General features: G+C 43.7%; 1 protein-coding gene across 7 annotated transcripts in view; it reads right to left on the bottom strand.

Moving 5' to 3' along the window:
• The window catches only part of LOC125026332 (transcription termination factor 3, mitochondrial-like), a 25,803-nt gene that overhangs the window by 7,065 nt on the left and 3,738 nt on the right, over window positions 1-15,000 (bottom strand). For 4 of the 7 annotated variants that reach the window (XM_047614754.1, XM_047614734.1, XM_047614717.1 and 1 more), the window contains exon 2: window positions 13,148-13,602. In XM_047614754.1, coding sequence (XP_047470710.1) covers window positions 13,148-13,269 — 122 coding nt within the window. In that variant the 5' untranslated portion in view covers window positions 13,270-13,602. Of the gene's footprint in view, window positions 1-13,147; window positions 13,603-13,726; window positions 13,830-15,000 lie in introns of all 7 variants that reach the window. The other 3 variants (XM_047614709.1, XM_047614700.1, XM_047614725.1) reach the window with 1 other exon arrangement.

The raw sequence follows: 15,000 nt of genomic DNA, 5'->3' as shown, positions 1-15,000 counted from the left end.
AGAGATTGGGATAGTAGAAGGACGGGGGCATGTGGAAGAGGGAGTAATGTTGAGGGAGGTAGTGTTATGGGGAGGTGGACAATAAGGTTGTAAGGTAGTAATAAGGGAGGATAGGGTAGTTGATGAAGAAGGTTGTGGGGGTATAGTTGTTGAAGTTGAGCATGTTGGGAGTAGAAATGTCTCCTGGGGTGTTGATTAGGGTGGATACTGTGCTAGTCGGCATTGAGGGGGGGGGGGGTATTAGTTGTAGTGTTCAGAGCCGTGGTAAAAGGAGAGCCTGGGGTCAGGGAATCGGGCGAGTTTGAATTGGTGGAGCTATTTGATGAAGAGGCAAGTCATTGCCTCTAATAATGGTATGGTTAATGGTTAATGATTAATGGTTATTCATTGTTGGCCATGATAAGCCTGGAGTATTTTATGTTTACAAGTATACAATTTTGAGATGGTGAACCATTTGGCGGGAAAGAAGATCACGTTTTCCAGCGTTTTTTTTTTTTTTTTTTTTTTTATTATTCTTGTGGCGGGGGAATATCGTCTGTCTTCTTCCAAAAGGTTAATGGCACGTAATTCGCCTAAATTACATATATTTCCATTATATATGTTACACAGAGGCTTCATGACTAAACATGGGAGGACAAATAAACATGTATGGATAGTTTTTATTTCGAACTGTCAACCAAAAACGGTAATCAGCGTGTAATAAATGATATACAGAATGAAAGGCAAATATAGGCAACAGACGACTTTATCCTTTGTTTATTTTTAGTTCATTATCAATTTTCTAATAAATTACATGGAAGCATTCATCCTTTGGGGAGCGTAAGCTGTTAGAAATAAGCGAAGCGAGGTCATTATCATTCGATTAGGAAGTTGAAACGGAATGTCTGTTTCTTCAACTATTATCATATGCATTTAATTCCATACATTAAAATATAAGTGACAATGACTGCTTAAACACTTTTATTTTTTTTTTTACTGTTATACATGGATCCAGGAGCATCGTTGTGTGGACAATAGCCTCCCCCCCCCCCTCAAGGTCTGACTTGCCCCACCAACTTTTTTTATGCCTAAATTACACCTTTAAAACTGTGGTCGTAGCTTAAAATTGAGGGGGGGGGGGTGCAGCACCCTAGAAACTGGTGTGCTCGCCCCTGCCTGAATCCACTAGTGTTCAAGATAAAATCCCAGGTCCATGAACTTTGGATGGCTGCGAATTTAGTCGGCAAGCTGTAAAAGCTGTGGCATGCATTGCAAAGCTCCCTGCCTCAGCTCAATCTCTCAGGCAACAAGTCAAATGTTTTTACCCATATTATACCATGAAATAAACTTACAAGTCCACAACAAAAAGATGTAAAAAACAAATTCTACAATTACATCAGATAAAAAGTAAGAAATTGCATTCGACTGAAACAGAGATTAGACTAATAATAACTGATAACTAAGTACAGCAATGGTTAATGGTTAATGGTTAATGGTTAAAGGCAAAATAAATGTGCTAGACATCTAAGGTCATGTAGCACTATAGTTAATGTTAGTGAAGGGTGTTTGGGTTAGTGATTAGTTGTTAAAGCTGGGTTAAGGGATTGGTGAGTGAATGGGTTAGGGTCGGATGAGGTAATGTAAAGGATTAGATCAAGTGAAGGATACATATGCGTTTGAGGAAGGAAAACAGGTTTTCAAAGCAGAAAGTGTGAGATTCTGTAAGGATGTCTAATAAGTTGGGATGTCTATGTAGGGAGGATAGGTGGGAGAAAGTAGAGGTACGGGTTGCTTCAAAACGTGGGCATGACAATAGAATATGTGGGACTGAAAGACGAACATTACATAAGGGACATAGGGGTGGATCGGATTGTGACATTAGATAGGAGTGTGTTAGACGGGTGTGGCCAATGCGTAAGCGGGCGAGGGCCGTCTCCCAACGTCAGTTCCGATGGAATGGAGCTGACCAGGAGGAGATTGAAAGTTTTACACTATGTAATTTATTAGTGTGGAGACTTGACCAAAAAGATTGCCATCGATTATACAAGAAGGTCTTAAAGTGTGGGTAATAATCCGTGGCTGGGATATGTGAGAAACGTGGTTGGTTTGATGTGGACATAGCAGTGTAGCGTGCTAGAGTATCTGCCTGTTCATTGCCGGGGATTCCAACATGGCTGGGTACCCAACAAAATTTGATTGTTTTATGACGTGTGAACAGGTAGAACAACCAGTTCTGGATCTTACAAACAAGGGGGTTGGTCGTGTGTATTGACTTTATGAGGGTTAATGAGTTACGGGAGTCAGTAAAAATTGTATAAGAGGAAGAGGGTAGTGGGTATATGTGTTTTAAGGTAAAAGGGAGTGCATAAAGTTCTGTAGTAAGGACACTGGATTCAGGAGGGAGGGGGTATTTGAAAGTACGAGTTGGGAAGATTACTGCAATACCAGCACCGGAGGTGGTTTTGGAGCCGTCAGTGTAGACGGGAATACTAGAGGAATGAGTGGAGGCATGGTCAAGTAAATGGGTGAGAAGGACAGGAGGAATATTTGATTTTGGTGGGTCAGGGTAGACAGAGGAGCAAATATGGGGGCAAGGTATAAGCCATGGAGGGACTGAATGGACAGAGAACGGGAGGGGTCGGAGATGGGGAAAAGGGGAATGGGAGAGGAGGTTATCCATGCGAGTGGAGAAAGGAGTAGGTAAACGTGGAGAAGAAGCAAAGGTAGGGATTGTGGGATAGTTAGTTTAGTGAGGGGAAGTTGGTGGAATTGAGCATAACATCGGAGAGAGAGGAGGGCACGGCGTCGAGAGAGAGATGGTATGCCTGATTCAGTGTACAGGCTCTCAACTGGAGAGGAGCGGAAGGCACCTAGGGCTAAGCAAAGACCACAGTGGTGGATTGTATCAAGATGGGCAAGGAGAGAAGTTGAGGCAGAGGAGTAGATATGGCATCCATTATCTAGAGTGGAGAGGATTAAGGTGACATAAAGATGAAGGAGAGTTTTTCGATCTGAGCCCCAGGATAAATGGGATAGGGTTTGTAAAATTCGGAGACGGCGACGAGCCTTTTCTTTGATGTAAATAATATGGTCTCGCTAGGATAGTTTGGAGTCAAAAATGATGCCTAGGAATTTACCAGAGGAACTGTGTTGAAATGGAGTGTCATAGAAGAAGAGTGAAGGTAGAGGACCTACACGTGTGCGAGAGAAAAGAATGGAGAAAGATTGGAAGGAAGAAAAGCGGAAACCATGGTTTGTGGCCCAGGAGGATACTGATGATATTGCAGATTGAAGAAATTGGTAGAGATTTAGTATGGATGTGCCAGAGGCATAGATGGTTAAATCATCAACATAGAGTGATGACCAGGCTCCTGGTGGTAGAACTGAGGCAATGTCATTTACAGCAAGAAGGAATAAGGTGGTACTAAGCACACTGCCTTGTGGGACACCTTCAATTTGAGGAAAGAAAGATGATGTGGCAGAGGCAATTTTGACCTGGAAAGTGCGTTGGGAGAGGCAAGACTTTATGAAGACACCCATGTTTCCAAGTTTGCCTAGAGAGGACAATTGTTGGAGAATATGGTACCTCCATGTCGTATCATATGCTTTTTCTAGGTCACAAAACATAGCTAGTACGGATTCATGGCGTGCAAATGCGGATGTAATATATGTCTCAAAATGAGCAAGTGGGTCAGCTGTGCTTCGGGCACGGCGAAAACCAAACTGGGAAGGTGATATAAGATTGGGGGATTCAAGATACCACGTATGTGGAAGTTAACCATTCGCTCTAATAGTTTGCATAAGCAGCTAGTTAGTGCGATGGGGCGATAACCTTGAGGGAGGGTACCCGATTTATTGGGTTTCAGGAAAGGGAGGATAAGAGCTTGCCAATGAGAAGGAAAATTTCCTAATGTCCATATGTGGTTGTAAGTTGTTAATAGGAAGGATAATGAGGAAGATGGGAGTTGTCGGAGTATACCGTCAGGGCCTTCATAAGTGTTGCGGAACGATTTTAGGGCAGCACTGAGTTCAGAGGAAGAAAAGGGAGCATTATAGGACTCAGCAGAGGATAGGGTGAAGATAATGGGGGTACGTTCCCTGATGGTTTTAATAGAAGAGAAGTGTGGAGAAGGGTGAGTGCAACTACTGACCTCGCTGAAATAGTCACCCAGTTCATTAGCGACTTCGGGAGGATCAGAGATGAGGGTATCTCGAATATGGAGGACAGGGGCCGGATGGGGGGGATGTTTGCCTGATAGTTTATGGATCCGGTGCCAAACATTTGAGATAGATGTAGAGGATGTAATTGAGGAAACATAATTTCGCCAGCTATTTGTTTTACTATTTCGGATTGTACGACGAAAACAGGCAGATGCTCTTTTAAAGGAGATAAGAGCTGATAGTTGATGAGGGGTACCTCGTTTGTAGCGGTAACTGTTCCAGGCAGTTACCGCGTGGGGAGTTGGGAAGTGGTACATATAAAGTTGGAGAAAGGAGAACTGGAAAGTGGTCGCTATAGGGAAAGTGGTCTAGAACTGACCAGTGGAAATCTAAATGAAGAGAAGGGGAGCATAGAGAGAAGTCAATACATGAAAAGGACTGCATGCGTGTAATCAAAGTGTGTGGGGCGATCTGTATTTAGAATAATAAGATCAGCTGTGGAGAGGAAGCGCTCTAGAGCTCGGCCATGGGTGTTGGTGATAGAATCACCCCAAAGAGTGTTGCGGCAGTTAAAATCACCTACTATGAGGTAAGGTGATTGAAGTTGGGAAATTAGGTTTTCAAAAGCAACAAAGTTAATGGGGTGGGAAGGGGAGAAGTAGACTGAAATCACTGTGATCCAGCGGCGAAGAAAGATACGAATAACTGTACAAGGGACAGTGGTTTGAAAGGGAGGTATGACATAAGGTGTTTTCTGGTTGATAAGTATGGACGAGACATAAAGGGAGTGTGGGGAAGAAACAAACTGGTAATTGGGGATTGGTATTGGAGAATGTTTCTTGGAGGCATATAATGGATGGGTTATAAGAGGAGAGGATATGTCGGAGGTCAGGTCTATGAGAGCGGAAACCGCGAATGTTCCAATGAAGGATAGTTATACTTTCGTTGATTTAGCGATATCGATTGTAGAACGTTTTGGAGAATTTGAAGGGGAAGGTGCTAGAGGGTTGGATAAAGAATGAGGTTGGGAAGGTGGTTGTGTATCAGGAGGGGTGTTGGGAGGTAGAGGGTCTGGGGAATAGGGTACTTGTGACATGAGGGATTCACGTGTGTATCCAGAAGGTAGTGGAAGGGATAAAGGGGATGGTGGGAGGGTTAATATAGGTAGGGGTGGAGTCGGGGGGGATGGGTTTTGTTGGGATGGGGTAGGAGGATTGGGTGTAGGGAGAATATGAGTAGGAGGAGGATGGATATCGGCAGTCACTTTGAGTGTGGAGGGAGCGGGAATTGTAGAATTTGAAGGTGGATGAGTATCAGTTTGGGATTCTATTATGTAGTTCTGGATATCTTCAAGAGTTTCTGTAATGGGGTTGGTTGCAGAGTTTTGTGAGATAAAGGTTTTCTTGTGAGGGGGGGAAGAGAAGTCTGGTGTCTGAAAAATAGGGGCAAAGGAAGGTGGAGGTGATTGTGAGGTAGGGGAAGAGAGGGTGGAACGTTTATTCTGTCTGCTGCGGGTAGTGCGGGGAGGGAGAGGGGAAGGTGTTGGGGCTGTAGTAGAGATTGGGGTGTCTGGATTTAGGATGGCAAAATAATTTGATTGGGTAGAGATTGGAGTGTCTGGGTTTAGGATGGCAAAAGAATTTGACTGGGGAAGTTAGGAGGTAGAAAAGGGGAAGTTAGATGGAGGGGGGTTGGGTTTAGGAGAGGGTGTAGGAGCTTGGGAGGTAGGGGGATTGGCAGAGTGAGCGACATTACTGGAGTAGGGGGTAAGAGAAAATCCTCGTCGACGTGCTTCCTGTCTGGCTTCACGTAGAGTGAGTCCAAGTCTGAATCTGAGAGTTGCTACCTCAGACTCAAATTTGTAGGTGGGGAAGCCTTTATAAAATACATTATGGGGGCCGCCACAGTTTGATTGAGTATGGCCAGGTTGGGCACAAGCGGGAATCTGGCTGTGTAATGACAGTGTTTGGCTGGGTGTCCTAAACGCCAACAATTTTGGCACTGACGAGGAGGAGGTTGGTATGGTCGGACAGGTAGGGATTCCCCACCTATGTAAACATTGAAGGGAAGGTCATGTCTACGGAAAGTAATTTTGGCAATGTTGATAGATTTCTTACGATTTCCTCTGGGAGGAATGGAGTAGCATTGTACATATGTTGCATCATAGTCTGTGAGACAAGCGAGTAAGTCCTCTCCACAATCTGACCATTCTTTGTCATGGATTGGGCAATCTGTTGGGGAGATAGAGACAGTTCCGGTGCAAATATTGAGGGTTGGATGAGGTTCTGTAGGGATGGGATTACCACATAGATCAGTTAGTTTTGTTAATGCTATAGCTTGGTTTTCAGTTGTTACTGTGACGAGACGGGAGTGGTCAGGTCGGCTACTGAAAGAGACTTTGCCTACTTGTTTTTGGAGGCATTGTTGGAAGAGGAGGGTGTTTTGAGAATAGGGAGCTGTGGGAGGGATTACGAAAAATCGGTCCCATTTGGCTGGGCTACATAGAGTATTTAGGATTCTTGTAGAGGTGGGGGTAGTAGAAGTGCGGGGACGTGTGGAAGAGGGAGTAGTGTTCAGGGGGGGAAGTGTTACGGGGAAGTGGGCAATAAGGTTGTAAGGTAGTAATAAGGGGAGATGGGTGGGTTGATGAAGAAGGTTGTGGGAGTAAAGGTGTTGAAGTTGAGCATGTTGGGAGAGTAGAAATGTCTCCTGGGGGTTGGTTGTTGATTAGGGTTGATACTGTACTAGAATGCATTGATGATGGGGGAGTTGTTGCAGTGTTTGGAGCCATGGTCAAAGGAGAGCCGGGATTGGGGCTATTTAATAAAGGGGCAAGCCTCATTGCCCCTAAAAGTGGGGTTACATCTTCATCATTGGCCATGATAAGCCTGGAGTATGTTGGAAAAAAAAAAAAAAACAGTCCACCCCTCTGGGTCCCCTTGAGGGATAATGGCCAGGTATGGCAGGGGAATACCGTGCCCATGGTTCCCTCAGGCCGTTCAGGACTGACACAAAGTCAGCCTTTCATCCTTTCAGCACGGCTCTCACACCTTAGGAGGTGGATAGTAGAAGGGATTGGTGAAGAAACTGAAACGAAAAGTATGAGTGGGAAAAAAAGACCATGCAAAATTATTGAGTCGATGGCTGAGTCCCAAGGTTGAGGAGTTCCCCATCACTGGGTCTCAGTCTTCGTCTCCTAAGCCCCCCCACGACAACAGCGGGCAAAGGATTGGGGGGGAATGGTTAATGGTCTAAAGCAAAATAAATGTGCTAGACATCTAAGGTCATGTAGCACTATAGTAAATGGTAGTGAAGGGTGGTTGAGTTACTGATTAGTTGTCAAGGCTGGGCAAAGGAGTTGACGAGTGAATGGGTTAAGGTCGGGTGAGGTAATGTAAAAGGGTTAGATCAAGTGAAGGATGTATATGCTTTTGAAGAAGGAAAACAGGTTGTCAAAGCAGAAAGTGTGAGATTCTGTAAGGATGTCTGATAAGTTGGGAGGTCGGTGAAGGGAGGTTAGGTTGGGGAAAGCAAAGGTACGGGCTGCATCAAAACATGGGCATGACAACTAGAATATGTGGAACTGAAAGAGGGACATTACATAGGGAACATAGGGGGGGAATCGGAATGTGACACCAGATAGGAGTGTGTTATATAGGAGGCCAATGCGTAAGCGGGCGAGAGCCGTCTCCCAACGTCTGTTCCGATGGAATGGAGCTGACCAGGAGATTAAAAGTTTTACAGTATGTAATTTATTGGTGTGGAGACTTGACTAGAAAGATTGCCATCGATTATACAAGAAGGTCTTAAAGTGTGGGTAATAATCCGTGGCTTGGATACGTGAGAAACGTGGTTGGTATGATGTGCAGATAGGCGGTGTAGCGTGCTAGAGTATCTGCCTGTTCATTGCCGGGGATTCCAACATGGTTGAGCACCCAGCAGAATTTGATTGTTTTATGGCATGTGAACAGGTAGAACAACCAGTTCTGGATCTTACAAACATGGGGGTTGGTTGAGTGTATTGACTTTATGAGAGTTACGGGAGTCAGTAAAAATTGTAAAAGAGGAAAAGGGGAGTGAGTATCTGTGTTTAAAGGCAAAAAGGAGTGCATAAAGTTCTGTAGTATGGACACTGGATTCAGGAGGGAGGGGGTATTTGAAAGTACGAGTTGGGAGGGTTCCTGCAAACGAGCACCGGAGGTGGTTTTGGAGCCGTCAGTGTAGACGGGAATACTAGAGGAATGAGTGGAGGCATGGTCAAGGAAATAGGGTGAGAAGGACAGTAGGAGGAATATTTGATTTTGGTGGGTCAGGGAAGACAGAGGAGCAAATATGGGGGCAAGGTATAAGCCATGGAGGGAATGAATGGACAGAGAACGGGAGGGATTGGAGATGGGGAAAAGGGAAATGGGAGAGGAGGATATCCATGCGAGTGGAGAAAGGAGTAGGTAAACGTGGAGAAGATTCAGTGTACAGGCTCTTAACTGGAGAGGAGCGGAAGGCACCTAGGGCTAAGCAAAGACCACAGTGGTGGATTGTATCAAGATGGGCAAGGAGAGAAGTTGAGGCAGAGGAGTAGATATGGCATCCATAATCTAGAGTGGAGAGGATTAAGGTGACATAAAGATGAAGGAGAGTTTTTCGATCTGAGCCCCAGGATAAATGGGATAGGGTTTGTAAAATTCGGAGACGGCGACGAGCCTTTTCTTTGATGTAAATAATATGGTCTCGCTAGGATAGTTTGGAGTCAAAAATGATGCCTAGGAATTTACCAGAGGAACTGTGTTGAAGTGGAGTGTCATAGAAGAAGAGTGAAGGTAGAGGACCTACACGTGTGCGAGAGAAAAGAATGGAGAAAGATTGGAAGGAAGAAAAGCGGAAACCATGGTTTGTGGCCCAGGAGGATACTGATGATATTGCAGATTGAAGAAATTGGTAGAGATTTAGTATGGATGTGCCAGAGGCATAGATGGTTAAATCATCAACATAGAGTGATGACCAGGCTCCTGGTGGTAGAACTGAGGCAATGTCATTTACAGCAAGAAGGAATAAGGTGGTACTAAGCACACTGCCTTGTGGGACACCTTCAATTTGAGGAAAAAAAAGATGATGTGGCAGAGTCAATATTGACTTGGAAAGTGCGTTGGGAGAGGAAAGACTTTATGAAGACACCCATATTTACACGTATGCCTAGAGAGGACAATTGTTGGAGAATATGGTACCTCCATGTAGTATAATATGCTCTTTCTAGGTCAAAAAACATAGCTAGTACGGATTCGTGGCTTGTAAATGTGGATGTAATATATGTCTCAAAATGAGCAAGTGGGTCAGCTGTGCTTCGGGCACGGCGAAAACCAAACTGGGAAGGAGAGATAAGATACCACATTAAGCGGAAGTTAACCATTCGCTCTAGTAGTTTGCATAAGCAGCTAGTTAGTGCGATGGGGCGATAACCTTGAGGGAGGGTACCCGATTTATTGGGTTTCAGGAAGGGGAGGATAAGAGCTTCTCGCCAATGAGAAGGAAAATTTCCTGATGTCTATATGTGGTTGCACGTTGTTAATAGGAAAGATAATGAGGAAGATGGGAGTTGTCCGAGCATACGGTAGTGAATACCGTCAGGGCCTTCATGAGTGTTGCGGCATGATTTAAGGGCAGCACTGAGTTCAGAGGAAGAAAAGGGAGCATTATAGGACTCAGCAGAGGATAGGGTGAATATAATGGGGGTACGTTCCCTGATGATTTTAATAGAAGAGAAGTGTGGAGAAAGTGAGAGCCACTACTGACCTGGCTGAAATAATCACCCAGTTCATTAGCAACTTCGGGAGGATCAGAGATGAGGGTATCGAATATGGAGGACGGGGGCTGGGTGGGGGGGATGTTTGCCTGATAGTTTATGGATCCGGCGCCAAACATTTGAGATAGATGTGGAGGATGTAATTGAGGAAACATAATTTACCCAGCTATTTGTTTTACTATTCCGGATTGTACGACGAAAATAGGCAGATGCTCTTTTAAAGGAGATAAGAGCTGATAGTTGATTGTAGCAGTAACTGTTCCAGGCTGCATGTTTTACACGGAGTGCTTTAGTGCAATCAGAATTCCACCATGGAACACATTTGGAGATATAGGGTCTTGAGCTTCGAGGAATAGCTGTATGGGTAGCTCTTAGGACTGTAGTTGTGAAACATTGTATCATATCTGAAATGGATGAGAGGGCGGATGGAGGGATATGAATAGCAGAGAGTGAAGTGAAAGTACGCCAGTCGGCTCAATCAAAGCACCAATGTGGGGAGTTAGGAAGTGGTACATTTGAAGTAAGAGAAGGGAGAACTGGAAAGTGGTCACTATTGGGAGAGTGGTCTAGAACTGACCATTGGAAATCTAAATGAAGAGAAGATGAGCATAGAGAGAGGTCAATGTATGAAAAAGATTGCGTGCCTATATAAAAGTGTATGGGGCGATCTGAATTAAGAATAATAAGGTCAGCTGTGTAAAGAAAGCGCTCTAGGGATCGGCCCCGGGAATTGGTGATAGAATCATCCCAAAGAGTGTGGCAGGAGTTGAAATCACCAACTATGAGGAAAGGTGGTTGGAGTTGGGAAATTAGATTTTCAAAAGCAACAAAGTCAATGGGTTGGGAAGGGGAGACGTAGACTGAAATCACTGTGATCCAGCAGCGAAGAAAGATGTGAATAACTGTGCAAGGGACAGTGATTTGAAAGGGAGGTAAGTCATATGGTGTTTTCTGATTGATAAGTATGGACGAGACATAAAGGGAGTGTGGGAAGAGACAAAATGATAATTGGGGTTTGGTATAGGAGGATGTGTAAGAAAAGTCTCTTAAAGGCATATAATAGATAATATGTGACAAAGCTCGGGTTTGTGAGAACGGAAACCGCGAATATTACAATGAATGATAGTTATTCTTTTGTTGATTTATGAGTGATAATGATTGCAGTACCTGTTGGAGAATTTGAAGGGGAAGGAGCTAGAGGGTGGGATAAGGAATGAGAGGGGGGCAGGTGGTGTTGTATCAGGAGGGGTATTAGGAAGTGGAGGGTCTGGGAAAGGGGATAGTTGTGATATAAGGGATTCACGTGTATATCCTAGAGGGAATGGAAGGGATAGAGGGGATGGCGGGAGGGTTAATGTAGGTGGAGCTGGAGTAGGGGGGATGGGCTGTGTTGGGAGGGGGTAGGAAGACAGGGTGTAGGGGGGATATGAGTAGGAGGAGGATGGATATCGGCAGTCACTTTGAGTGTGGAGGGAGCGAGAGTTGTGGAATTTGAAGGTGGATGAGGGGTTTCAGTGTTAGTTTGGGACGTGAGTAGATAGTATTGAATATCTTCAAGAGTTTCTGTAATGGAGTTGGTTGGGGAGTTTAGTGAGACAAAGGGGAGGGTGTAGGAGCTTGGGAGGTAGGGGGAGTGGCAGAGGGAGCGACATTACTGGAGTAGGGAGTAAGAGAAAAACCTCGTCGACATGCTTCCTGTCTGGCTTCACGTAGAGTGAGTCCAAGTCTGAATCTGAGACTCAAATTTGTAGGTGGGGCAGCCTCTATAAAATACATTATAGGGGCTGCCACAGTTGGCACATGTGCGTGATTGTGCAGAGCAGTTTGATCGAGTATGACCATGTTGGGCACATAGTGGGCATCTGGCTGTGGAATGGCAATGTTTGGCAGGATGTCCTAAACACCAACAATTTTGGCACTGACGAGGAGGAGGTTGATATGGGCGGACAGGGAAGGATTCTCCACCAATGTATATATCAAAGGGAAGGTCATGACTGCAGAAAGTAATTTTGGCAATGTTAGTGGGGTTCTTACGATGACCTCTGGGAGGAATGGAGTAGCATTGTACTAATACCGCATCATAGTCTGTGAGACAGGCGAGTAAGTCTTCTCCACAATCTGACCAATTTTTTTATACATTGGGCAATTTGCTGGGGAGATAGAAACAGTTCCGATGCAAGTATTGAGGGTTGGATGGGGTTCTGCAGGGATGGGGTTACCATATAGATCAATTAAATTTGATAATGCTATAGCTTGGTTTTCAGATGCTGCAGTGACGAGACGGGAATGGTCAGGTCAGCTACAGAAAGAGACTTTGCCTACTTGTTTTTGGAGACATTGCTGGAAGAGAAGGATGTTGTCAGAGTAAGGAACTGTGGGAGGGATCACGGAAAATCGATACCATTTGGCTGGGCTAAATAGAGTATTTAAGATTTTTTTAGAGATGGGGGTAGTAGAAAGACGGGTGTGTGTGGAAGAGGGAGTAGTGTTGAGGGAGGTAGTGCTATGTAAGGTAGTAATAAGGGAGGATGGGGTAGTTGATGAAGAAGGTTGTGGGGGTAGAGGTGTTGAAGTTGAGCATGTTGGGAGTGTAGAAATGTCTCCTGGGGGTTGAGTGTTGATTAGGGTGAATACTGTACTAGTAGGCGTTGAGGAGTTGTAGTGTTCAGAGCTGTGGTAAAGGAGAGCCTGGGGTGGGGGAATCGGGAGAGTTTGAACTATTTGGGCTATTTGATGAAGAGGCAAGCCTCATTGCCAAAATAATGGTATAAAATCTTCATTGTTGGCCATGGTATGCCTGGAGTATGTTGGGAGAGAAAATGGTCCACCCCTCAGGGTCCCCTTGAGGGGTAAGGGCTAGACAACTAAAGCAGGGGAATACCGTGCCCATGGCTCCCTCAGGCTGTTCAGGACTGGCACAAAGTCAGCCTTTCATCCTTTCTGCACGGCTCTCACACCTTAGGATGTGGATAGTAGAAGGGGTTGGTGAAGGGACAGAAACTAAAAAGTATCATAAGAGAGGAAAAAAAGACCATGCAAAATTAGTTGAGTCAAGGGCTGAGTCCCAAGGTTGGGGAGTTCCCCAGCATTGGGTCCCAGTCTCCGCCTCCTAAGCCCCCCCCCACGACAACAACGGGCAAGGGATTGGGGGGGAAGTACAGCAATATCATATTAATCAAGACTAAAAAAAACTTTTTTCTTATGACTTACCTGTTAATATAAGCAGCTAGATTAAATGCTGGTCTAACTTCTTGTGCAAGCAGATCTATTTCATGTGCATCTTTTAATGGAACAAGTACATCTCTTGTTTCCAATTCTTTCAACAACTTCATTTCATTTTCCCAATTGGAATCTTCAAAATGACTTGGTAAAGTCTCACCAACAAATGACACTAATTTCACTTCCTTATCATTATTACAATCTCAAGATTGTTTTTTCTATCTAAATCATAAGTTGAATCTTTTGCATAACTTCTGGATTTATGAAGGAATGTGTTAGTTCTGGTAACAGTGTCACTACAATCAAAGCCACTGTACAGTATTTTCCTGTACTTCTTTGTCTGCACAAATGAACAAGTGAAAACTTTTTTTCTAAGACATGGCACCAATGTACGTTGTATATACATGGCTGTCAACATGGTAGAGGTTCTTCTGCACTGCATCATGCTGGAATTAAAGAGGGGATGAATTAGGAAGATCATGATAACAAATGTCTATACTATACTGGCAATTTTAGTGATACTCTCCTTCCTTATCCTGGTTTCCTTTTTTCTTTTTGCTTTCTGTTTACCTTTTTTTTCCTGAGAATATGTTTCCGGTCAGAGCAGCATTACCATTCTTGTTTTGCTTTATTCACACCATGTATGAACACAATGCTCAGGCCAATATCATATCTAGAAATATATGTTAAAATAAAAATAAAGCTGAGGTTAATATTATTAAAGTCTTAACTTGAGGAGTTGGTAGAAAGAGAACTCTGAAGGACATGTTTTGCCAGACACAAAATTGAGTTTATTGTTTCTTTCCATTTAGAAATTCCAACTAGGTCCATGGGCTGACACCAGTAGATGATGACATGTGAAAGTTGAGGTGAAGAAACTCATCCTAAGTTAAGCCATTTAACCCCATTCATAAGAATTGTAAGGCTTAGACATTCATGAAGAAATTCATTAATGTAAAAATCTAATTCGCGAAATTCCAACTTGTCCTTCACTAGGATGGAAAGAGGCAACAAAGCAGTTGAAGAGAAGGCAAGAAAAGTAGAGTAGGAGTGTAAAGCCACTCAAGTAACAACATAAGATTATCGATACCCTTGCTAATCAAGTGATCTAAAGAAAAAGAAGAACATCCACTTCTAAAGTTTGTAAAATACTTTTTGTTGAATGGATTACAGTTGTAACACATAGGCAAGCACTGTGAATACACAGATATTTCTCATAAGAGGGAAGAACTGTTGGTAAAAATGATGTGAAAAAGACAACAAAGCAAATGAGTCATTGACCAACAAATATCTTTAGGAATATTGCTTGAGCACAACCACCTACCCTTATACAATCGACAACAGGGATCTACAAAATCAGCAAAAAATCCCAGAGACTTCTGGGGTTCATGAAAACATGCATAACTATACTCCAGACATCAAACCCAGTTTGCAATATGCTGAGTGTATGGGGTTTATACACCAAACACAACATGAAAAAGCTCAAGCATATCAATATCAGGGCCACCAGATTTCATCTAAATTTTAAAACCCAATGAATATGGTATCAAATGGCTCCTCTGAATGTTTACTAACCAATCATAACAGTAATAGTCAGTAGCCGTAATAAATTATTACAAAATGAATGGCTGAATTGGATATAAACTTGGTAAAGCCTCTGCCTCAGCTGATCTCGCTGAGGCAGAGGAATGTAATCCATTTTTGGTTTATCATTTGTCTGAAGAGGAACTTGTGAAGAGTTCGAAACGTTACAATTCAATTTCTTTTTCTTACTGTGGCTGTTTTCCTTTCATCTTTGTGTACACGTTACTGTGTTTGTGTTTGTGTCATATATATGTATGTAT

This window comes from Penaeus chinensis, chromosome 1, assembly GCF_019202785.1.
Source record: "Penaeus chinensis breed Huanghai No. 1 chromosome 1, ASM1920278v2, whole genome shotgun sequence".
Lineage (NCBI taxonomy): Eukaryota > Metazoa > Arthropoda > Malacostraca > Decapoda > Penaeidae > Penaeus > Penaeus chinensis.
Note: the sequence above shows the minus strand (reverse complement) of the source record. Positions and strands in the feature narration are given on the sequence as shown.